The 24,180-nt window shown below is 37.2% G+C and overlaps 1 protein-coding gene, 1 long non-coding RNA gene and 3 pseudogenes across 5 annotated transcripts; 1 reads left to right on the top strand and 4 right to left on the bottom strand.

Annotated features, from left to right (window-relative positions):
- Positions 1–711: 711 nt before the first annotated feature.
- On the bottom strand, positions 712–18,183 carry LOC109125414 (agamous-like MADS-box protein AGL49; annotated as a pseudogene).
- Positions 4,124–5,531, bottom strand: LOC147941068 (uncharacterized; annotated as a pseudogene).
- On the top strand, positions 7,060–10,057 carry LOC104700766 (putative disease resistance protein At1g59620). Of its 3 annotated transcripts, XM_010416342.3 has the most exons (4): positions 7,060–7,852; positions 8,150–8,216; positions 8,341–8,420; positions 8,526–10,057. In XM_010416342.3, exons 3-4 carry the CDS (start codon positions 8,378–8,380, stop codon positions 9,641–9,643), a joined length of 1,161 nt encoding a protein of 386 aa, XP_010414644.1. In that variant the 5' UTR covers positions 7,060–7,852; positions 8,150–8,216; positions 8,341–8,377; the 3' UTR covers positions 9,644–10,057. The 3 variants fall into 3 exon arrangements, with proteins under 3 accessions (XP_010414644.1, XP_010414643.1, XP_010414646.1); XM_010416341.3 differs by having other exon boundaries at positions 8,150–8,420; XM_010416344.3 differs by lacking the exon at positions 8,341–8,420 and having other exon boundaries at positions 8,150–8,301.
- On the bottom strand, positions 10,140–13,750 carry LOC147941069 (uncharacterized). Its single transcript, XR_015560964.1, has 2 exons — positions 13,558–13,750; positions 10,140–10,511 (listed from the first exon to the last, which is right to left on the bottom strand). It is a non-coding gene; the product is annotated as an uncharacterized LOC147941069 (long non-coding RNA).
- Positions 18,184–19,910: 1,727 nt separating the features above from the next.
- On the bottom strand, positions 19,911–23,250 carry LOC147941070 (adenylate isopentenyltransferase 6, chloroplastic pseudogene; annotated as a pseudogene). The gene is made up of 2 exons (XR_015561182.1): positions 21,967–23,250; positions 19,911–21,802 (listed from the first exon to the last, which is right to left on the bottom strand). The product of XR_015561182.1 is annotated as an adenylate isopentenyltransferase 6, chloroplastic pseudogene (transcript).
- Between the last annotated feature and the right edge of the window lie 930 nt (positions 23,251–24,180).

The following is a 24,180-nucleotide window of genomic DNA, read 5'->3' on the forward strand; positions in this document are numbered from 1 at the left end:
GTGAGATGGGAGCCTAGTAAGTTATTTGAACTAAAAAAAATTGTTTTATCTTTACTATATAAAAAAATGATGTCTGAAACAAATGTTATAAGTTGAAATACCTTTTTGGACTTCTGAAATTAACCAATCGATATTACAAAACTTATGTTGCTGAAAATAAAATAAACAAGTTATAGGAAGCATCTCTCTCGCTTCTCCAATTCTGTGTTTGTAGATTGAGAGCAATATTATCATATGTTAGAGGATATCTTCGTGGTGGATAAGCTAGACCCTGATGGCTGATGCTGCACTTGTTAATTAGGATTAGAAAATCCGGTATAATATCTCAAGTATAAGGTATATTAATCTTTTCAGGGAAGTCTGATAAGACTATTTTTAGGTAATATGCATAACCTGACGAATGTTACGTTAGTGATACATTGTGATAATTAAGGTTAAAGAAGCAATTGCAGAGATAAGTAAGAGTCTAAGAGATGACATATATAGTAATCGAGGGGGATTTGATTCATCAAATAATAAACAGAAGAGAAAAACATGGGTTTGAGTTGGAGCAAAACAAACAAAAAGTTCAGATACTAAAAAGTTCAGAAACATATACATAGAGGTAGATTACATTGTGTTCAAACCCTAGTTGAGATTTAGTGATCATGCCATCAAAATCATCATAATCTAGAAGATGGACCCTGAATCATCAATAGCTCCCAGAAGTGATCAATTGGAGACAGGAAATAGTGTTGGAGGAATCTCCAAATCCAACCGACAAAGATCCCAAGCACCTTCGTTGGCACAAAACCCAAAATTATCTGTGGCTAGCGGCATTGGAACTACCGGAAAATAGTCGCTGCCATAAAGCCCTAACGTGAGAGGATTGAGCACAGAAGAATCGGAAACAGTATAAACCTTAGAAGCAGGGCTAGATCCCAAACTGGAAACAGTTTCGTGAGAGCCACGAAAACCCAACTCGTCAAAACCTAATCGATCTCCCAACGAAGCCACATTGCAGTTTGAGATGGTGGTGTTGTTTGAAACCCTAGGATGATCATCTTCTTCTGCCTCCTTAGGATTCGGTTTCTTCGAGTTTCCTCTTCTTAATAAATTAATCTTTTTTGGCTTGATTCCAAGTAAGTGTGAGTCAATGTTAACGAGATGGTTCCTCAACTCGTCACACGACAAACTGAAATACTTTGAGATACTTTGGAAAGTCGGTTTATTCATTCACGTCACATTGGTATTTATACAAGCGGAGATTTCCTAAACAGATAATATCGTATCACAAGAGAATATTTTACATAGATACGTAGTTATCGTAATACCCCCCCCCCCCCCCCCCCCCCCCCTCACGTTGGTGGTACGTAGTCGCGAACACCAAGCGTGGACATTAAGTATGTAAAAGATGGTCCTGGCAAAGCCTTAGTGAAGAGATCGGCGACCTGTTCTTTGGTTGAAATGTGCCGTGTTGCAATAAGTTTAGCCTGGACAGCATCACGAACTTGATGACAATCTGACTCGATGTGTTTCGTACGCTCATGAAACACCGGATTAGCCGCAATATGTATCGCTGCCTGACTATCACAATGTAGGTCTATTGGATGAGAATGATCAACGCCTAACGTCTGCAGAAGAGCCTTGAGTCATTTAATTTCTTTGAGAGTATATGCCATGGCTCGATACTCAGCCTCAGCGGAGCAAGAAGACACCGTCTTCTGCTTCTTAGTCTTCCAAGAGATGGGTGAGTCACCCAAATACATAATATAGGCCGAGAGAGATCGACGAGTCAAAGGACAACCATAATAATCAGAATCACAATATGCACTAACATGAAGTTCACTGTCGGAACGAAGAAGAATGCCTTGGGCAGGACACCCTTTGAGGTATCTTACAAGGCGAAGAGATGCTTCCCAATGAGCAACAATAGGAGACTGCATAAACTGCGAGAATATGTGGACTGCGTAAGTTAAATCCAGCCTCGTGATGGTCAAATAAATGAAGCGACCAACTAAGCGGCGATACTGTGCCGGGTTGGCAAACACATGAACTTTGACAAAAGTGAGGTTATGGTTAAGGTCCAGCAGAACAGGAGAAGGCTTGGCACCTAAGAGCCCAGCTTTATAAATGATGTCGAGAGCGTACTTCCGTTGGGAAAGACAGAAACCATCGGGGCCCCGAGAGACCTCAATACCGAGAAAATATTTCAGCTTACCCAAATCCTTCATGTGAAAACACTTATTGAGTTAAATCTTGAACTTGTTGATGGCATTGAGATCATTACCGGCAACAATAAAATCATCCACATAAACTAAGATATGGATAACAAGACCATCTTTGGTGAATGAAAACAAAGAGTAATCTTGATAACTCTGAGTGAAGCCAAGTTCTCGAAGAGCAGTAGACAACTTTGAGAACCAACAACGAGGAGCCTGTTTAAGACCGTACAAGGACTTGCGGAGGCGACACACTTTAGTAGGAGCGGTCGACTTGAAGTCAGGAGGTAGTTTCATGTAGACTTCTTCGTCGAGGTCACCATGTAAGAAGGCATTGTGAACGTCCATTTGATGGACTTCCCAATCTTTAGCAGCTGCGACAGCAAGAAGAGAACAGACAGTAGTCATCTTAGCAACGGGTGCAAATGTCTCAGTAAAATCAGTCCCTTCTTTTTGATGATTCCCCATAACAACTAACCGGGCTTTGTGACGTTCTAGAGTTCCACCAGAATTGAATTTAAGCTTGTATACCCATTTGCTGCTGATCGCTTTCTTGCCCGGAGGTAAGTCGGTAATGTCCCAAGTATGATAAGCTTCAAGAGCGGCAATTTCTTTTTGCATTGCTTCACACCATTCCTTAATGAGGACTGCGTCTTTAAATTTTTTTGGTTCATTGCTATCAAGAACCGCTGCTAAGAAAGCAATATGATTTGCAGAAAAACCAGAGTCTGTCAAATAATCAGCGAGAGGATACAAGATCTTATCAGAGGCCGTCGACGAGGAGTTTGAGTCGGAGAAACCAGGGGAGAGAGTGTGATGAGGATAGTGTACATTACGAGAAACAACATAGTCTTTGAGCAATACAGACGGTTTCTTCTCACGATGACCCTACCCAAGTAACTCCGGAAGACCGGGAGATGTGGAGGTGGTATCAAGTACAGTGGGTTCAGGTGTAGGAGTTGGCAACGACAACGGCGTTGCGGGATCAGGATCCGTACGAGGAGATAATACCAGCGGAGTAACCACCGGTCGAGGAGGTGTCGAAGGTTGTTCAAGAACAGGTACTGGTGATGAAGTAGTAAGTGGAGCTTCGACCAGAGTGAACGGAGCAGTGGAAACGCCACCAGAGCCAGACTCAACAAAGGAGAAATCGGAATCATGTTTGACAAAAGACGGAGCAGGCGGGACTACGGGTTGTAATGGAGGAGCGATGGTGGAAAAGGGAAACACGTCCTCCTGAAAGCGAACGTCCCTACTAGTGAAGAACTGTTTAGTGTCAAGATCATACAAACGCCAGGCTTTCTTCCCGAACGAGTAGCCAACAAACACACACTTGCAACTTCTAGAGCCAAACTTATCTTTGTCACGGGATCGGTGATGAGCATAACATAGACAACCAAACGTCCGCAACATATCATATGAGGGATGTGAACCAAATAGCATTTCATATGGAGTTTTACCAGCTAAGACAGAGGAGGGTGTGCGGTTGATCAAATGTGTGGCGGTAAGAATGCTTTCTCCCCAGAATTTTTTTGGTAAATGGCTCTGAAAGAGACAAGCTCGCACCACATTCAAGATGTGACAATGTTTACACTCCACACGACCATTTTGCTGTGGAGTATCGACACATGAGGTCTTATGGAGAATACCTTTTTCTTGAAAATAAGAGGTCAGACACATAAATTGAGTCCCATTGTCGCTACGGAAGGCCTGGACTGGTTTTCCAAATTGCCGTTCGAACATGGCACAAATAATTTTGATCAAACGAGAGACCTCAGATTTGGCGGACATTATGTACGTCCAAACCGAACGAGAATAGTCGTCAACAGGAGTAAGGAAATAATGAGCTCCACTTGTAGATGGAGTACGGTAAGGACCCCAGACGTCACAATGTACTAATTAAAAAAAATCCAAAGCTTTATTAATGCTATCATGAATGACTTCTCTTGTTTGTTTGGAACGAAAACAAATATCACAACTTTTGATCTCGCCAACATCTGTTGGAGATTGAACACATTCTGGTAATGAAAACAAAACACTAGTAGAAGGGTGGCCGAGTCTACAATGCCACATGGCTCCCAAAGTAGAAGCTTCTGACGAAACTTTGTTGACACACGCAGCTAACACACCGGTGAAATAGTACACTCCCTCACGTTCCTCCCCTGCCCCAATCAAAGTTCTCGAAAAACAGTCCTACAAGAAACACAAAGTATCGGTAAATATCGCGATGGAGCCAGTTTGTTTCAATAGTTTGGAGACGAAGATGAGAGTGCAGTCAAAATCCGAAACAAATAACACATCGGTAAGTAAATAAGCGGAGCTTAATCATAGAGATTTGCGCTTAGTAGCGCGAGAAAGACGACCATCTGGGAATGTCACAGAGGACGGAATGATGTCCTCCACTTGAACCAGGAGGGAATCATCACCAGTCATGTGATGAGAGGCGCCAGTATCGATATTGACATCAGTAAGACGAGTTTTACCCGACAATTTTTCAGAGGTGGTAGATGGACGTTGGCTTTGAAGAAGGTTGATCAGTTGAGTGATCTGATCGGTTCCACTGTCGGAGAGAGAAGTGGCTCGAGCATTGTTAACACGACCCCTAACACAACCTCTAAAGGAGCGACCACCACGTTGAGTAGAACGAGAGTCTGTGTTGACACGAACCGAGACGTCACGGTTATCACGAGACCCACCTTTTTGTTCATAATACAAGTCAGGAAACCCATGCAACTGAAAACATTCAGAGACGTCATGACCTTGACGACGACAGTGAGTGCATGAGAGCGAGGATCGGTCACGAAATCGAGGACCAGAGACAGCATCAGCTTGAGGAGGCGTGGCAGCCTGAACAGAAAAACCAATAGCCTTTGTTTTGTTTGCTTCTATTTTAATAGCAACATTGAGATTTTGTTCTTCTCTAATGACACGTGAATATACTAGATTCAAAGTAGGAAGAGGTTCTTGATTAGTGATAGTAGAACGAATATTAGTGAAACAAGGAAGGTCAAGGCCGAAAAGGAATTGATGGACCTTGTCGTCTTCACGTTCCTTGGCAATGTCAGGAGCGGCCTGGCAGCGACAAGCAAGACTTGTGTTGTAGTTTTGTAGTTCTTCCTATAGTTTGGACAAACGTCCATAATACTCCAAAACAGAGTGCCCGTTTTGTCGACAGGCCGAGATTTCATCTTTCAACACCTGTTTACGTACCCCGTTGCCAACAGAGAAACGATCACGGATGGTGGACCACATCGACGAAGCATCAGAGACAAACGAGACTGTGGACCATATAGTTGGATCAATAGAGGTACGGATCCATCCAATGATCATTGAGTTTGCAGCAAGCCACATATTCAAATCAGGATCAGCGGCTGGTTTTGGAATAGAACCATCAAGAAACCCAAGTTTCTGTTTGTCCTGGAGAGAGTTCTTCATCTTGGTTGCCCATTCCGAGTAGTTATCTTCCTTGAGGATGACGGAGGAAATCAACACACCAGGATTATCAGAGGCATTGAGAGAGTAGAGACTTTAAGTAGAAGCTTCGGTTGTCGTGGTGGTGGTGAGTTGAGTGTCGGACATGATAATCAACGGCGGCGGCAATCAGAGCCGGCCCAAAGGCCAAGCTCATGAAGCATGAGCTTGTGGCCTTTTTTTTTGTCTTGTATTTTATATATAACTTTCGGCCTTAATTTTCAAGAAAGTGTGTGTAGTCTAGTTGATGTGATCATGGATGAAGCTAAGGAGGAGAAGCTTGTAGCTGAGCTTGAACCTGAGGAACTTGTTGCTGAGCTTGAACCCGAGGAGCTTGTAGCGGAGGAACCATTGCTTGTATCTGAAGGACCAATGACTAGAGCAAAAGCTAAGAAGCTAAGAAATGTACTAAATGGGCTTATTCAAGAAGCTAAGAAGCTAAGGAGGAGAAGCTTGTAGCTGAGCTTGAACCTGAGGAACTTGTAGCTGAGCTTGAACCCGAGGAGCTTGTAGCGGAGAAACCATTGCTTGTACCTGAAGGACCAATGACTAGAGCAAAAGGTAAGAAGCTAATGAATGCACTAAATGAGCTTATTCAAGAGTTTATGGCCAAAGAGAGCATGGGAAAAACTATTGGGGATGATACCTATCTAGTCTAGCCCACTTTGAGCCTAATTCAAGTCCAAGAAACCCCAAAATAATCACTTTATTTTGTGGTGAAAGAGGGATGACGAAAATGGAGTTCAACTCACCTTGGGATGGACACCTTTGGAAGAATACATTGGGAAGAAAAACTTCAAGTCTTGGGTCTTCATTCAACAATCTATATTTAATGTCTTTTAGTTTCAAGAATAATTAATACTTGACTTTGTTACCAAGTTTCTTATCACTATATAAACTCATGTAATCTCATTTGAGAATAATCAATCAATTTTCCTTTTCATTTTAAGAGTTTATCTCTTTGTTCTTTGTCTAGAACATTTCTTTGTTTCTTGGTGTGTAATATCCAAGTAACAGCCTCCTCTTGTTGGACTAGTGTGTCATATCTAGCAGCGATTGGAGTTGGGAATATCAGCAGTCTTCCGCAACTGTTGTGCAACCCCTCAATCCATCAAATCTCCTTTGTTGCATCTTGCACCTTGGCGAGTTTCTATCCTTTTTAATCAGGCTGAATGATCCTCGAATTTGGGCGTATCATTAGTGGTATCAGAGCTACTCAACCGGTATTTGTCTGTTTATCTTCTCATCTTTCATTTCTAAATACTTCTTCTTCTTCTTTCTATCTTAAATCCGGGCCATCTCCTTACCTAAACCAGTTCTATTTAAAAGAAAAAAAAAAATCTAATACAAAAAAAAAAAAAAAATTGCTTTTGATGATCTTCTGAATTCTTCAATCCAAGACTGCGTGAGTCTCTTTTACAGAGAAGATCCCACAAGCCCTCCTTCGAAATCTAACATCTAGAATCAAAATTAATTAATTGGATTGAAAGGGAAATTTGGGTGGAATGAGTCAGCTCCTTCGAAATCGAGCATCCCTTTTGTACCCAATTTCGCTTTAAATCAAAACCATTGAAGGATCAACTACTCATTCGTGCTTTGTCGGAGGCCCTACTATTGTTCTTTGTGAGGACCTTTCATCTTAAATAATGCAACTTATGGCTTTTATCTGGTATCTGCTAGCAATTTTTACTGATATCTAAAACAAAGATGCCTTTTATAAAACTTAAGTGCTACAAGTTAGAAGTAGTGTTGGTCCCGGCTCACTTATTTTTGGGACCTTGTGCTCAATTTTTTTTTTCCAGAAAACTAGGGTTATATTTGCAACATTTCAAATTTTAGGATCATGAATTATAAAATATCTAAAATATAGGGCCCTAAACCTTAAAGAAAAAGTCACAAAAATCTGGAGACATGGTGCTTTTGCACCGTCTGCACTGCCTCTAAGCCGGGCCTCACAATATAGAAATTTGTTATTATCTCCTCTGTTCCTAGCTTTTAAGTGTTTGTGAGTTTTCTTTTTACTTGCGCAAAAAGATGGAAAGGTTTTGCCTCTGTGGACTTCCAAAAGGAGGTTAATCTATCTGTAGAGAGGAGGTCCTTCCGGAGCTTCCTAAACCACATTTGAGACAGGGGTAATACTATTGTTACATTCAACTTTGGAGCTGCCAAGAAAGATTGAAGTAAGGTTCCTTCTTCTTGGCTCAGTATTATCAGTGTCACATAGCAAATGTGTTAATTCTCCAAGTGATTGTTGTTGGTGCTAAAAACTCATGTTACAATGACCATTATGCTAGCTAAATTGTGTCACCAAGTGATGGTTGTTGGTGCTGATACAATCCATGTCTCTGCTCTCTCTCGATAAACTCAAGTTCTTGTTTCTGTGACTTTGTCCATAAATAAAAGTGATTTCTATCTTTTATTTTGATGTTTCTCTTACTTAACTAATTGAAATATAATATGGGACATCTGGCTTGTAGGAAGTTGTTGGGTGCTTTACTGCTATGGATACTTCTGCCTTTAAGACTTTCTGGCCAAATGCTGTCGGTAGGTGTGGACTCTTATAATGGATCTTAAACACTAAAACAACACATCTTCTACAGATCAGTTGCGGGACAAGCGATTTCCAGAGGTGATTATTTGTTGATTTTATTACTTGTCTTTCTTTTAGTTTCTTCTGGAGGAAGGTGCTCTGATCTTCCATTTTGATGGAGTTGTGTGTGTGTGTATTTCCAAAAATAGACACATTAGGTAAGTTTTCAAGGAAGATAGTTTTTTTTTACGTTACTCAAAATAGACTAACTTTTTCTCACGTTTAGTTGCATCGTATAAAAATTACATGATTTTGTTGTTTAGAATATAAGATTGATGAAGAAATGGAAGAGATGGGTAAGATGATGATCAAACATTGTGGAGGTCTACCATTGGCTGTTAAGGTGCTAGGCGGGTTGTTAGCTGCCCATTACATGTTAAGTGAGTGGAAAAGGATATATGAGAATATTAAATCTCACATCGTTGGAGGATATGAAGACATCGATGGCAGTAATATCAGTTCGGTCTATCATCTATTGTCTATGATCTTTGAAGAGCTGCCACTTTATTTGAAGCAATTCTTTCTCTACTTTGCCCATTTTCCAGAAGATTATCCAATACGTGTTTGGGATTTGGCCTATTTCTGGACAGTAGAAGGAATACCAAGGCTAAGGTATTACGATGGAGCGACAATTCGAGAGGTTGCAAATGGATACATAGAAGAATTGGTGGAGAGAAATATGGTTATGTCGAAACGAGATGTTGGTACTTGGAAGTTTGAAACGTGTCACCTACATGACATGATGAGAGAAGTTTGTCTGCGTAAAGCTAAAGAAGAGAATTTTGTACATATTGCAAACTCTCAGTCTCCTTGTACATCTCGCAGAATAGCAATACACCAGCTTGATACTTATCACTCGAAGTGCAAGATTCAGAATCCCAAACTTAGATCTCTCTTGATTATGAAAGAGCAATTCAGTGATATAAAATGGATGGCATCAGGTTTATGTTTCACTAAGCTACATTTGATGAGGGTTTTAGATCTCTCTTATGTGAAGTTTGAATTGTATAAATGTTTTAGTGGGAAGAGAGTGGTTTTCTCGGTGGGTGGGTTTCCTCAGTTGCAAAAGCTTCAAATAGGGGGATTAGATAATTGGGAAGAGTGGATAGTGGAAGAAGGTTCCATGCCACTTCTTCATTCTCTGAATATTCAGGTTTTTCCAAAGTTAAAAGAGCTTCCTGATGGACTGTGGTTCATCGATTCCTTAAAGGAATTAAGAATCTACACAGATCATTTGGAGTTTAAGGAGAAATTGTCAGAAAAAGGAGAAAATTATTACAAAGTCCAACACGTTCCTTATGTTACCTACAATGAATACAATGAAGTGGGCTCCGGGCAATTACCTACCAGTAAAATATTATTTTTCAAGATCTTAACATAATCAACCAAACATATCTAGGGAAAGGGGTGACTAGGTGAGGCATGTTATTCTTGATCTCCTGCGCAGTTTTGTTCAGTGAGTTTCTTCTTAAGAGAGAGGTAGGGGTTTTAGAAACTCTATCAGGTATGACAAAATCATGTCTATTATTTTGCTGATACAGAGAGGTCACTATGTGAGGCATGTTATTCTTGAATTAGTATTATTCTGTCTTTTGTATTGTCTTTTATTTGTGTTACAAAGTGACCCCGCTTGTGATTCTTTCTTTAAAACTTGGTTGACGTTGAAAAAATTCAAGCTATGACCAAATCCTGTTTTGACATCATCAGCTATGATCTTTCCATTGTTACAATCTTTTTTTTCTGTACGTAACTTTGTAAGTTTATATCACTATTAAATAGATCTTTAATTTGCTAACTGCTTTGAATTTGATATATCTATTTCTTGCAATCACCCCTCACAGATAATCATTTTTAGCGATGCAGGAGACATGTAGGAAAAGGGAACTGATTAGTTTAATAGATACCAAGCTGATTATGTCCTTTGAAGTTGCTTGAAACAACCCGCCCCATATATTTTTTTAAACATAGTAATTACTAGTGATCCTATACTCACTACCAATTTAACACATTCATTTCAATAGTGGAATTAGCAACACGTTAAACCAGCAAATAGCCAAAAACCATTAAACAAAATATCAATGTCTATCAACCCATAGTCCAACAATGTCAAGAAGCAATAAACCAGCATCCTCCCAATATTCTAATGACACGACTCTAGCAACCTAACACAAGCGAGAACACAACCAGTCGAGTCTGTAGAACATCCTCCTCTTCATTGTCTTGATTCCACGATCACACTTTGCCTTTACCTGCACCGTAACACAGAAGAGATGCATAAGTATTTTCAGAAATACTTAGTGAGGCAATCCTCTCATTTACTGGACTATAAACACAAACAATAAGATCTCTCCTGGATAAATGGAAAACATGCTCGCATGAGCCTCCCTTAAAATCTCCCGCCTCAACTCCTCATCCTTGGGCACACAAATCCGACAGTGCAGAAGGATTGTCCCATTGGTGGAGACCTCATACTCATAATCAACATCCCTAGAGGCGCTCACCAGCCCCTCATCCTTTTCATGCACTAATCGCACTCTGCTCAACAAATCCGCCCGATGAGCTGCCTCCAAATCTATGCTCGAAACAACTTTAGATATGGACAGTGTTGCTAAAGAGCGAAACTTTGTCGGGGTAAGTTCACCGTTTTCTGGGCGGAACTCACCCAAAAGATAGTGTCAGACTCCGCCTTGCTCATGGACTAGGATAAGATTTGTTGCAATCTCTATCCGTTGTAGATTCGCATTTTGTAGAGTTTATGATCTCGCCCGAAAAATGGGAAATATTGTCACACCTTTTGTTGAAAAATACTTTTGTATTTTGTCAAATCTCTCTGCCACACCTTCTTCCTCCTAAGAGTTTGGCAGCATTAGGTGCATACACATCCTTACTTTCATGCCCGCCACAGCCTCCTCGTAGGCCTACTTTCTTCCCATTTTTCCGGCAAGATCATCAACTCTAACAAAATGAAAATCTACAGTGGGATAGAGATTGCAAAAAATCTTATCCTAGTCCATGAGCAAGGCGGAGTCTGACACCATCTTTTGGGTGAGATCGGCCCAGAAGTCGGTGAATTTACCCGAGAGTTTCACTCTTTAAGGAAACAGTTCATATCTAATGTTGCTTCTTCAGGGTGGAGGTTTCGAAAAGCTGAAGACTCAAATTGGTTGGTCATTACATAATATTTCTACTTTTGAAACTGTAACATCCGTGAACCAATTATTGGTTTTCTGGGTTGGGTGTCGATCGACACCATGGTGGTGTCGGTCGACACCAATATTCTCTAGTTCGACCAGTTCGATTTAATTATCGATTTGGATCAGTTTGGTTTAGGGAAAACCATTGAACCGAGATTTTAAAGGGAGAAAACGACCTAGGTCGTGTTTGGTTTTGTCTCACGCCGTTTTTGAGAAAAACAAAAGAGAAAAGTGTTTTGAGGTTCTAGAGAGAGATTGGGAGATTTCCTTGCTGTTCTTGAGAGATCCAAGGCTAGGAAGGAGTTAGAAGCTTGCTAGGAAGGTTGGATTCGTTGCTGTTGGTCTGAATCTTCCTGCAAAGAGGTGAGTGCATGACCATGGCTAATCTAAGCCTTTGATTTCCTTGCTCTTGCTTGTTTGTTGCTGTTTTGTGTGTTTTTCTTGCTGGTATTGGTTGCTACAGGTTCCTATGGACGTATTTGGCTTGGGTTATGAGTATTGGGCGATTTGGAGGAGGTTGGGAGCGAGATTCGACTATCGGCTTCGAGCGGATCGCGATTGCAGAGGGAGTGTCGATCGACACCAGCAAATTGGGCATCGATCGACATTGTGGGGTAGTGTCGGTCGACACCTCCCTTCCAGCCAGACAATGTTTGATTTCCTGGTTTGTATGTTTTGTTTGGAACATTGGAATCACTGTTGCTTGTGTGTATAGCCTAGTAGATGGGAGGATTGCCTCACTGAGTGTTTATCAAATACTCATGCATCTCAATATGTGTTTGTGGTGCAGGTAAAGGCAAAGTGTGATCGTGGAATCAAGGCGATGAAGAAGAGGATGTTCTAGGGACTCGATTGTATGTTGTCTGGCATTGCTAGGTTGCTAAAGTTGGCTTTTTGGAAACATTGTTAGGTTGCCGGTTTCATGTTTCCTGATGTTTGATTATTGGATTGTTGTTATGGATATTTATTGGTTATATTATTATTAGATAGTTATTGATATTGTTATTTCTGCTGTTATTTGTGGTTGTGGATATGTGGCTAGTGGGTATAGACCACTAGTTGTAGTTTATATTATATTTATATTTAATATTTATTAATTAAAAAAACGGATCGGGTCGTTTCAGAAACGTTTCCTCACATACATTAATGAGCCTTTCACAGAATTTGATATGTACAATTTCCAAGAGTGGGAGCAAGACGGTTACAAAGGAAAGATTGTTAGAAATTGATTATCTTTGATATCAAATAGTATAATTTGGCATGTGTAAGAAAATGATTATCACCATATCATAATTTTTATTCCTACTAATGTCCCAAATGTTTTAAAAAACCTGAACTTTTGTTTCAATCATAAGAGAGTATATGTATTTTTCAGAATTTTACGTTCGTGCTGTAAAATCAAAAATATTTTGATGTAAAAATTTTGATTAGATTCTGAAATTTTTGAAAAATTATATTTTACCTAGTGTCCTTAATTCTACTTAAAATACAGCAAGGACGAATCCTAGAGGTCATAGGTTCGATCGTCAATGACACTTAAGAGATGATTATATTATATACTCATGCACATATAACCTCTTAATCATAAAAAATCTATATTTATTTAAATAGTAATAATCTTTCAAGAACTATTTTTGTGTGTTTTCTTTTTACTTTTTACAAGATGTTTAAAGATACTATAAATTTCTAATTTGAAAATTTATGCTTATATTATTTCGAAGCATTAATATATGAAAATTGAAAATATAAAACTTTGAAAAGCTGAGCTTTTAAGATCTTTGAAAATTGTTGAGATTTTAAGAACTCTACAAGATGCTAACAAAACTATTAAGTTAAAATTGTTTGAAGAGAAACTAAAAGTAATACATGCTAGTAAAATCAACTGTAGAAATCAAGATAATTTTGAAATTATGTAAGTGATTTAAAAAACTTGACTAAACTCTTGTTTAATTAAATATGTGAAATTTTATGAATAGCATCTCATCGACAACATTACATGCATGAAAATTTCTCCAATTTTTTTTTTACGAGATCATCTTCTTAAATCAATAAATTTCCATAGTTCAGTGATTATCAAAATTCTTAACAATTTGCAAATTACCTATACTCATCGCCCTTTTTGTGGAGCCTGGATCTTGGTCGACTATCGGCAAGCTTTGCTATTTGATTTCTTATTAAAGCGAGCAACACGATTGTTTTTCTTTTTACCTCTCTTCCATTTTTTTTCTTTTGCTCTTCATTTTTAGTATTTTCATTTCGATTTTTCTTTTAAGATTTTAGAGAAAAAATTATGAAACGTCTTTAGGAAGTTTTCTAATATGCTTACCTTTTTATATTTAAAAAAGAAGTAGATTTGTCGTTGGCCGATAGAATCGATATTTATTGCATTAATGTTGTTTTAATTTTATTCTTTTATCTGCGCATTTTTTGTAGAAGCTAGAAAATAGAGTTGTCGTTGGACGATAAAATCAATGTTTATTACATTGCGAACACACATTTTGATGTGATTAATGTTTATTTTATTTTATTTTATTTGATATTCAAATTTTTTCTATAGATAATAGAAAGTAGAGTTGTCGTCGATAGAATCAATGTTAGAAAGTAGAGTTGTTGTTGGAAGATAGAATCAATGTTAGAAAGTACAGTTGTCGTTGGACGATTGAATCAATGTTTATTACATTGCGAACACACATTTTGATGTGATTAATGTTTATTTTATTTTATTTTTTGATATGTGAATTTTTTATAGATAATAGAAAAAAATTTATCGTAGGACGGTAGAATCTTTCTTGTATTGCTAAAACGCGTTATGATGTGATTAATGTTGTTTTAATTATATTTTTCGATCTACGAAAGTATACAATATTTGTATATAATTGGTTTTGCTAGGAAATTTTATCATTTTATTTTGCATATCTAGAGAAATTTTGTCATAACAATTAGTATAAGAGGTTCTTGCATTATAGTGATCCAATAACTTACTTATATGACTTTGTAATTTGAACAGTTTGTTAATTTTCCATCAGAAGTATCTTAAAGCCCTATTTATTGTGGGCAGAGGTTTGTGCCAATTTCTTACAAAGATCCTGGGTGAACGACTAGAAGAAGTTGGGCTTTGTGTTTTGTTGTAATGGGCTGCATAGATGAATAAGTCCCAAGTGGACAAGTGTTAGTTATGTATTCTCTAGAGTCTAAATGAGTAAATGTAATTGTTATGAGTTGTTGTACTAATAATGAGGCTTGTGTAAGAGAGCCTAAGATGTATAAGAGTATGGTCTAGTGTGTAAGAGTCATGATGATCTAAAGTATGGGTGCATGTGTTAGGTTCAACTAGTAGAAGTAGTATAAGTATGTATATGTTGAATTGTAAGAAAATATCAATATCCTTGTGATCCGAAATATAAATGTAGACAATTAAAGAATTCTCTCTTCTCTCTTAGTGAAGAAACGTTTGGTTTTTTTTGAAGAGAAACAAAACACAAACACGAGAGTAAAGAGAGAGTTATGTTCTCTTTGTCTTTGTTAAACAGAGGAACAAAGCCGAGAGAATGAGTGTGAGAACAAACTGACCTCCAAAGTGAAAATGAGGTCAGAAGTTCAACATGGTATCAAAGCTTGAGTATCCTTGGAGCCTGCACAAATAAAAAAGAAGAAAGGTGAGGCCACTAGGAGAAGCTGTCATCGACAAAGAAGAGTCCATGAAGGGAGAACAGTTTGAGAAAGACTGAAGAAGAAGAGAAAAGCAGGAGTAAGCCATAAGAAGGAGATGGAAGTGGTGGAAAACCTTGAGCGTACCTGAGCTGAAGGCAAGAAGGAGCAACCTTGAGTGGACTTAAGGCAAATGAAGAAGAGCATGCACACAAAAAAGTGAAGTGTAAGGCTAAAGAAAATAAGAGCACTGCAAGTCGAAGAAGAAAAGAAGGAAAGCTTCACAAAGTCATTCACAACCGTAACTTAAAGAAGGAGGGCTTCAGGTGCATTCAAGAAGATAGGGAAATCTTCTGAAAAATAGCAATGGAGACAGAGGTGTGGAAATGATGTGAAAGGAGAGTTCTGTTCTTGATTCGATGCGTCTTGGTGAAGTTGCTTGATGAAGTGGATAACCTGAGTGGTTCTTCAGCTGAAATATGAAGAAAAATTCAGTCCAAAAAGAGACTGAAAATAAGAAGAAAAAGAAGAGATGACAAAGAAGCCGTGAAGAAAAGATACGAACAAGCTGCAGCCATTAAACAGAAACTCATGAGGTTATCTTGCATAAACAGAATTCAAGCTTCAACAACGTTACAATTCACAAAGATGGATTGAGAAGAAGGTTGATGCCAAGAACAAACCTGTGAAGTGCCAAACCAAGAGGAAGAACGTACCAATGCAAGCTTGGTTGCAGCTTCCAAGATGAAATGTAGGCAATGAAGCCTTGCATCAAAGAGGAAGCAAATAAGGAAGCAAATAACCGTTCTCTTCTTCTTGCAGCGGAATTTTTTCTTATTTTTGTTCTGCTTGGACAGGCTCCAAGACCAACATATATAAGCTCTGATACCATGTTAGAATATTGAGAGGAAGAAGAAAAGAAACAGTGCAAGAGACTTTATCTCTTTTCTTTGGAGAAGACAAGAACAAAAACTGAAATTTTTATTTACATGAAACTTGTTACTTTTTTGTTTTACAACACACAACGTGAAACAACACATCTAATAATACACCCGTGTATACACACCTCTTCACTAACTACAGACACATTAATAAGACCAAACTCAATTACAAACTAACATCAGTCACCCCAAGATAGCCCTAATGTGAGAGGGGGTGAAGGAAGAATCCGGAACACTGAAAGCCTTGGAAGCAGCAGCACTAGATCCCAAACTGGAAACAGTTTCGTGAGAGCCACGGCAAACGTAACCCGACTCTCCAAACCCTAATCGAGCATCCGAAGAAGGCGCCACCTTGCGGTTTGAGATGATGGTGGCGGCGTTGTCTGAAACCCTAAGATGGTCACTGGGCTTCTTCGAGTTTCCTCTTGTTTTCAATACAGTCATCTTTTTCTGCTTGATTCCAACTAAGTGGGAGTTAAGCTTAGCGAGATGTCTAAGCAATTCTTCATCCGACAAACCCTTGAGATATGGCAAGTCGAAGAGATCGGAGGCGTGACTCATCCTCATGTGATCGCTCAACGCGTTGAACTTTCCAACGATCTCCGGTAACGCTTGTGGTTTATCTTGAGGCTCAGGCCAGACATGGAAATCGTTGTCGGGACCGTAGCAGATGAAAACAACAAAGTTTCCTTAAAGAACAGAGAGCTCTGTCGCTTTCTTCTTAAAAGCAGGAAATATCTGTTTGATCTAGTCCACCAACCTTGTTTAGCTTTTTATCACGAGGAGCCATCTTCGAAGGATAGAGAGACAGAGAAGACTATTGTCAAATTGTAAGAGATCAGAATTAATTAGAATTTAAAGTTTCGATCGGAGTAGAGAGAAAGAGAGAATAATGTAATAATGATGGGAAGTGAAACAAAAGGTAGAGAAGGCCCTGTAGTATTAGAGATCACTCCCACAACAGCCATAATTTTTTTCTTAATTAATTAGATTTTCCGTCTTTACACATTAATGTTTTAATATGTTTCCTTTTATCATTAGCTAAAAGTATATAACATTTCCAATTTCAATACGAATCTTGGTGTTGATACCTTTTCCTTTTTAAGCTTGAACCCTTTTTCTTTTTTTTTTTTTTTGGCTAGAATTTCTGATGACGTTATTGTATAGTTTTTCTATAATATCTAAAATTATTGGAAAATTGGAAATCTTAAACATACTAGGTAATAACCCGCACATAGTGCAGATAAATCAATTCAAATAAAATTATTATTTGGAATTTGATATTTGTTTGTATAAAATAAAATATGTAAATAATTCTTTCGTTTGTCTTACTCAAATCTACGTTTATTTTATATAAAAATCTGTTTCACCCGTGAAATATTTGAAAGTAAATAATAATTTTAACGCGGTAAAAAAAATTGTATGAAATTTATTTTAATAAAACATGAATAATTATTAAATGAATAATTATTAAATTTTTAAAAGAAATTAATTTGTTGTTTTTTAAAGAAGTATAATATAGTTTCAAATTAAATGACTACAAATAATTTAATTTAATGAATATTTATTTAAGTCTGTAATGGCATAGATGTAATTAGAATTAATTAATAGGATTTATTTGCTAAAATGTGCTTCAAGCTCTCTAGCGACAACACATCAGCATTTTATCAAGAGTGCTTCTCTATTAATATATAGGGGATTAGAAAATTAGAAAAATTTAGCTAATTTTCCTCTTTTTTTCGGATCACCAATTTAGCTAATTTGTTTCCAGTATTTCTAAAATTTGTGATGATGATTGCTCACGGATTAATGGGATAAAGGAAACGAAATTGGTTTGCTCAAATTATAATAATATTTACATATTGGGATAACCCAACAGCAGAAGGTTGAATCCCGCTTCACGCTCCCAAGGGGAGTACAAGGGGATTAGTCCTTGTTTCTTCCACAATGTAAAGAAAATGTAGATTCTAATAATTTTGGCGTCATCTTCGTCACGATTGGCGTGCCAAAGAATTCACACTTACATTTGCATTTCGTGAAACTAGAGATAAACAGAAAGAAGAAAACTCCTCCATATCAATTTTGATATCGTCGAGGTAGGTTGAGAAAGCCGACCAGTATAGAGGGGAAGACACCATCTTCACAAAGTGTGAACAATCTCTATAGAACGCCACATATCGGTAGTCATGTCCGATCATGCAACGCATATCCCAAAAGAAAGCCCATGTAATGGAGAAAGACTCCGTCGAAAATTGGTGGCTCCCCTCATTGTCAACGAATCCTGAAACAAAAAATCAAGGGCGAGCGGAGAAGCATATGGGCCGAAGAAGAGAGGTCGACATTTTCATCGCAACAACAAAGTGGTGGTAAAACGAGAAAAAGTTGGAAGAAAACATTACATCAGCCGAGTGTCTACGAGAAATACTCTCAATGGAAAGACTTCGCTCCATTCTCTACGACTTACTAATCAACCGTAACCTCATATGGCCTTCACTCCCTTGCAGGTTTCAAGTTTTTTCCTTTTTTTTTTCTTTTTTGGTTAAATCATACATACCTTCCGCTTAATTTTTGTTCTTGGGTTATCTTGTAGATTTTTTGGGAGAACATTTGAGCATTCTGTTGTGTGGCTTTGTAAGCAGACTTATCATCATGGTTAGCCCTGAGACTTCGGTTCTTTCGGTGAATTCGGTTCGGTTATTTCAGTTTTTCGGTTTTTTTTTAGTTTTGAAAATCTTATCGAATTGAACCGAAATATATTTCGGTTCGGTTATTTCAGTTTCTTGGTTAATTCGGTTTTAAAATTTGAAAACCGAAATTAACCGAAATTTGATTAAAAACATGAAAAAGGATTTTTCGGTTATTTAGAAATAATTTCGGGTTTTTCAGTTTTATTTCAAATATTTCGGTTTTTTCGGTTTTGGTTTTTCTGGGTGATTCGGTATTTTAGGTGTAAATTTCGGTTTTGTTAGATTTTTTCTTAAAAAATAGTAAAATAAAAATAAAATAAAATGAAAAAAATAAAAAAAATAATTCTGTTAACCGAAAACCAAACCGAAATAACCGAAATATTTCAGTTTTTTTGAAAAAAAAAAATTGTACCAATCGGTTCAGCCGCCATAACCGAAACCGAACCGAACACCAAAAATATCGGTTTGGTTCGGTTCAGTTATTTTGGTTCGGTTTAAAATCCCAGGGCTAATCATGGTGAACAAAACTTGATATCTAAAAAAGTTTAGCCAATGAAAGTTGATACTTTAAATGGGGTACAACGAATTTTTTGGTTTAAATGACCTAAATTTGAAAGTTCATGGTTTAAATGGTCTAAATCTGAAAGTTGATGGTTTAAATGATATTTTCTCGAATTAAGTTTTTCATCAAAATGACGTTTTTGTCACTAACGGAAAATGTTAACGACATAGTAACGTCTGTTAGTTGCTCAATATCAGATATAACGTCATGTTTTCTGTGGTTTTATCAACGAAACTTAATGTTTAAAAGAACTAGTTAACGAAAGTTGATGTTTTAAATTGCCTACAATAAAATTCATAGTTTAAATGACCTAAATCTGAAAGTAGTTCACGGTTTAAATGAATTTTTTCTATAAAAAAATATGTACCTTGATTAAGCACTCATAAACTTAAGCACGCCATTGGCTATTAAAAACATTAAATATAGAGTTCATATGAAATGCAAATGTTACATGAACAAAGGAAATGTGTGACATGGTAAGAAAGAAGGACTACGAGGAGGCTGTGACAGACATGAAAGTAAAGACGTGTATGCGCATGCAAAAAGTAGAAAGCGAAGATTTTTTAAGCTGAAAAGAGGAGATTGGGAATAAATAAAACTCTAACGTGTGATTTGAAGACAAAAACCATGTTACATACAATAGTGTTTTATTTGTTTTCTACATACAAATTACAAAAAAAATTAACACACATTTTAAGTTATTTAATTGAAAAAAAAAAACTGTTCTTTTAGCAATAAACTATTTCACAGTTTCCATGCTTTCCTCTACAACGTCCTTCTGCCAAATCTCAGTGATACTCATTTTTTCTCCCAATGCCGCCGAACTCTTATTCAGCTCGGTCATAATGGCCGCTGTGTCATCAAGACTTGGTTTCCCAACCACCTCTTATCAGCTTCAAAATCTTCGCTTTCTGCTTCTTCATAAGCATACACGTCTTTATTTCATGCCCACCACAACAGCCTCATAGGACTCCTTTCTTCTCAGGTCCCACGATCCCATGTTCCTCTCCCTTGGGTACACTCTAAACTCTAAAGTATCGATCAAACTCCATTACCCTGAATATTCTATAGGGTCATAGAAAGCTGCGAGCTACTCAAACATTCCTGACTCAAGCATTTGATCGACGAGGTTACACACGTGCTGGAACAGAACTGGCTCCGAAACATCTATATAGAAGATGCAGAATTCGTACCTCACGTCCGAGCTTATCATAGAAAGACTTAAATTAGGAGCAAAAATCTCAGTTTCCGGGTTTAAACGCTCGCAAAAGAGTGAAACTCTTCCGGGGTAAGTTAACCGTTCTTTGGAAGAAACTCATCCAAAAGATGGTGCTAGACTCCACCTTGCTAATGGACTGGGATAAGCTTTGTTGCAATCTCTATCCCGTTGTAGATTTTCATTTTGTCAGAGTTTATGATCTCTCCAAAAATGGGAAGAAAGGCGGAACAAGAGGAGGCTGTGACGGGCATGAAAGAATGGACGTGTATGCTCGTGAAGAAGCAGAAAGCAACAATTTTGAAGTTGTTAAGAGGTGGTTGGGAAATCAAGAGGCTTGACGCCATGACGGCCATTTTGGCGGGCTGAATAAGAGTTTGACTACATTGGGAGGAGGAAGGAGTAGCATGGAGATTTGACAGAAGGACGTTATGGAGGAAACATGAAAACTATGAACAATTTCTTGCTGGAAGGTAGGTTTTTTTTTTAATTAAATAACATAAAATGTGTGTCAAAAAATTTGTAATTTGTGTGGTAAGAAGAAATAAACTCTAATGTGATTTGAAGATAAAATTCATTTTACACACAATAGAGTTTTATTTCTTTTTTACACGCAAATTACAAAATAATTAACACAATTTATATTATTTAATTGAAAAAACTATACTTCCAGAAAGAAACTGTTAACAATTTCAACGCTTTCCTCCTCAATGTTCTTCTGCAAAATCTCTATGCCACACCTTTCTCTTCCCAATGACGCCAAACTCTTACTCAGCTCGCCATAATGGCTATCATGGTGCCGAGCCTATTGATTTCCCAAATGCCTCTTACCAGCGTCAAAATCTTTGCTTTCTGCTTTTTTTCAAGAACATACAAGTCCTTACTTTCATGCCTGCCAAAACATCCTCATAGGCATCCTTTCTTCCCATTTTTCTGGCAAGATCATCAATTCAGACAAAATGCAAATCTATAGCAGGATAGAGATTGCAACAAATCTTATCCCAGTCCATGAGCAAGGAAGATTTCGACACCATCTTTGGGTGAGTTCCGCCCAGAAGACGGTGAACTTACCCTGATATAGTTTTTCTCTTTAGCGACATTGGCCATATCTAAAGTATTTTGAGAGGGAAACTCCCTATTTTTGTGGGTGGATCCAACTCCTTTAACCATTCTCTCCTTGCCAAGCGTTTTGACCCGGAAATTGATCCTTTCGCTCCTAATTCAAGTCTTTCTACGATATGCTCAGACCTGAGGTACAAATGTTGCATCTTCTGGATGGAGGTTTCGGAAATCTGAAGACTCAAATTGTTTGGTCATAACACAATATTTCTGCTTTTGAAATGTTTATTGAAATACATTAATGAGCATTTCACAGAATTTGATATGTGCCATCAGAGCCACTGTTATCAATTAGAAGGCCACAAGCCCAAAGCAAAATAAAAAGCCTAATTCATACCTTAAAAAATTGTTTTAGGACTTCTTGCAAGTATGGGAATCGAACCCATCACCTAACACTCTTCCACCCAGACTTTAACCAGTAGAATTATAAACGATTTTTGACAAAAATAGAGCTGAAAAATAAGTAGAACCGGACCGCAAGCACATGCTTTCACTAGCTCGTGGCTTGGGCTGGCTCTGTGTGCAATTTCCAAGAGTGGGAGCAAGATGGTTACGAAGGAAAGTTAGATATTTATTATCAAATAATATAATTTGGCATGTGTAAGATATTGATTATCACCATATCATACTTTTTTCCTACTAATGTCACAAATGTTTTTAAAAAATTGGACTTTTGTTTCAATCATAATTCATAAGAGACTAGATTTGTTTTTTAGAATTTTACGTGCGTCTTGTAAAATTCTGAAACTATTGAATATTTCTATTTTACGTAGTGTCCTTAATTCTACTGAAGGACTTCAAGGACGAATCCTAGAGGTCATAGGTTCGATTGTCACTGACACTTAAGAGATGACTATATTATATACTCTAGTTTTCCGGCATGAGAATAAAATAAGGCACTCATGCAAATATAACCTCTTAATCATAAAAAAATATAGATTTATATGAATACTCTTTCAAGAACTATTTTGTGTGTTTTCCGTTTACGTTTAGAAAGATGTTTAAGGATATTACAAATTCCTAATTTGACAACTTATGCTTATACTATTTCGAAGCATTAATATATGAAAATTGAGAATAGTAAACTTTGAAAAGCTGATCTTTTAAGATCTTTGAAAATTGTTGAGTTTTAAGAACTTTACAAGATGTTAACAAAACTATACATGTAATATACATGCAAGTAAAATCAACTGTAGAAATCTAGATAATTTGAAATTATGAAAGTGATTTTAAAAACTTGACTAAGCTCTTGTTTAATTATATAGGTGAAATTTTATGAATACCATCTCATGGACAACGCTACATGACAATTTCTCCAAACAATAATTTTTACGAGATCATCTTCTTATATCAATAAATTCCATAGCTCAACGATTATCAAAATTCTTACCAATTTGCAAATTACCTGTACTCATCACGTTTTTTGTGAAGCCTGGATCTTGGTCGACTATCGAGCAAGCTTCACTCTTTGATTTCTTGTTATAGCGAGCAACACAATTGTTTTTCTTTTTACCTCTCTTCTATCTCTTTTTCTTTTGCTTCATTTTTAGTACTTTCTTGTCGACTTTTCTTTCAAGATTTAAAAGAAAAAACTATGAAACGTCTTTTAGGAAGTTTTCTAATATGCTTACTTTTTTATGTTAAAAAATAGTAGATTTGTCGTTGGACGATAGAATCGATGTTTACTGCATTGTGAACACGTGTTATGATGTGATTAATATTTTTTAATTTTATTTTTCTATCTAGAAATTTTTTATAGAAGCTAGAAAGTAGATTTGTCGTTGGACGATAGAATCAATGTTTACTGCATTGCGAACACGTGTTATGATCTGATTAATGTTTTTTAATTTTACTTTTCTATCTACGAAATTTTTATAGAAGCTAGAAAGTAGATTTATCGTTGGATGATAGAATCAATGTTTATTGCATTGAGAATACGTGTTATTATATGATTAATGTTTTTTAATTTTATTTTTCTATCTACGAAATTTTTATAGAAGCTACAAAATAGATTTGTCGTTGGACGATAGAATCAACGTTTATTGCATATAATTGGTTTTGCTAGGAAATTTTACCACCATTTTGTTTTGCATATGTAGAGAGATTTTATCATAACAATAAATATATGAGGTTTCTTGCATTATAGTGATCCAACAACTTACTTATGCCTCTGAAATTTGAACAGTCTGTTATTAGTCTTAATGCCCTATTTATTGTGGGGCAGAGGTTTGTGCCAACTTCTTACAAAGATCCTGAGCTAGCAACAAGAAGAAGTTGGGTTTTGTGTTTTGTTGTAAGCAGAGATGAATAAGGCCCAAGTGGAGAAATGTTGTTTAGTTAGAGTACAACCTAGTGTTAGTTATTTCTAGAGTCTAAATGTAATTGTTATGAGTTGTTGTACTAATGTGGCTTGTGTAAGACTCTGGTCTAGTGTGTAAAGTATGGGTGCATGTGTGAGAAGCAACTAGTAGAAGTAGTATAGGTATGTATGTGTCGGGTTGTAAGAAAATATCAATATCCTTGTGATCCGAAATATCAATGTAGACAATTA

The sequence above is a fragment of the Camelina sativa genome, chromosome 7, assembly GCF_030686135.1.
Source record: "Camelina sativa cultivar CO46 ecotype springtype chromosome 7, ASM3068613v1".
Classification (NCBI taxonomy): domain Eukaryota; kingdom Viridiplantae; phylum Streptophyta; class Magnoliopsida; order Brassicales; family Brassicaceae; genus Camelina; species Camelina sativa.

Bases quoted from the DNA above. Each gene is read 5' to 3' on its own strand.
- LOC104700766 (XM_010416341.3), top strand. From the start codon at position 8,378: ATGGAGTTGTGTGTGTGTGTATTTCCAAAAATAGACACATTAG. The intron at 8,421-8,525 runs GTAAGTTTTCAA...TTTGTTGTTTAG, and splicing joins TCCAAAAATAGACACATTAG to AATATAAGATTGATGAAGAA.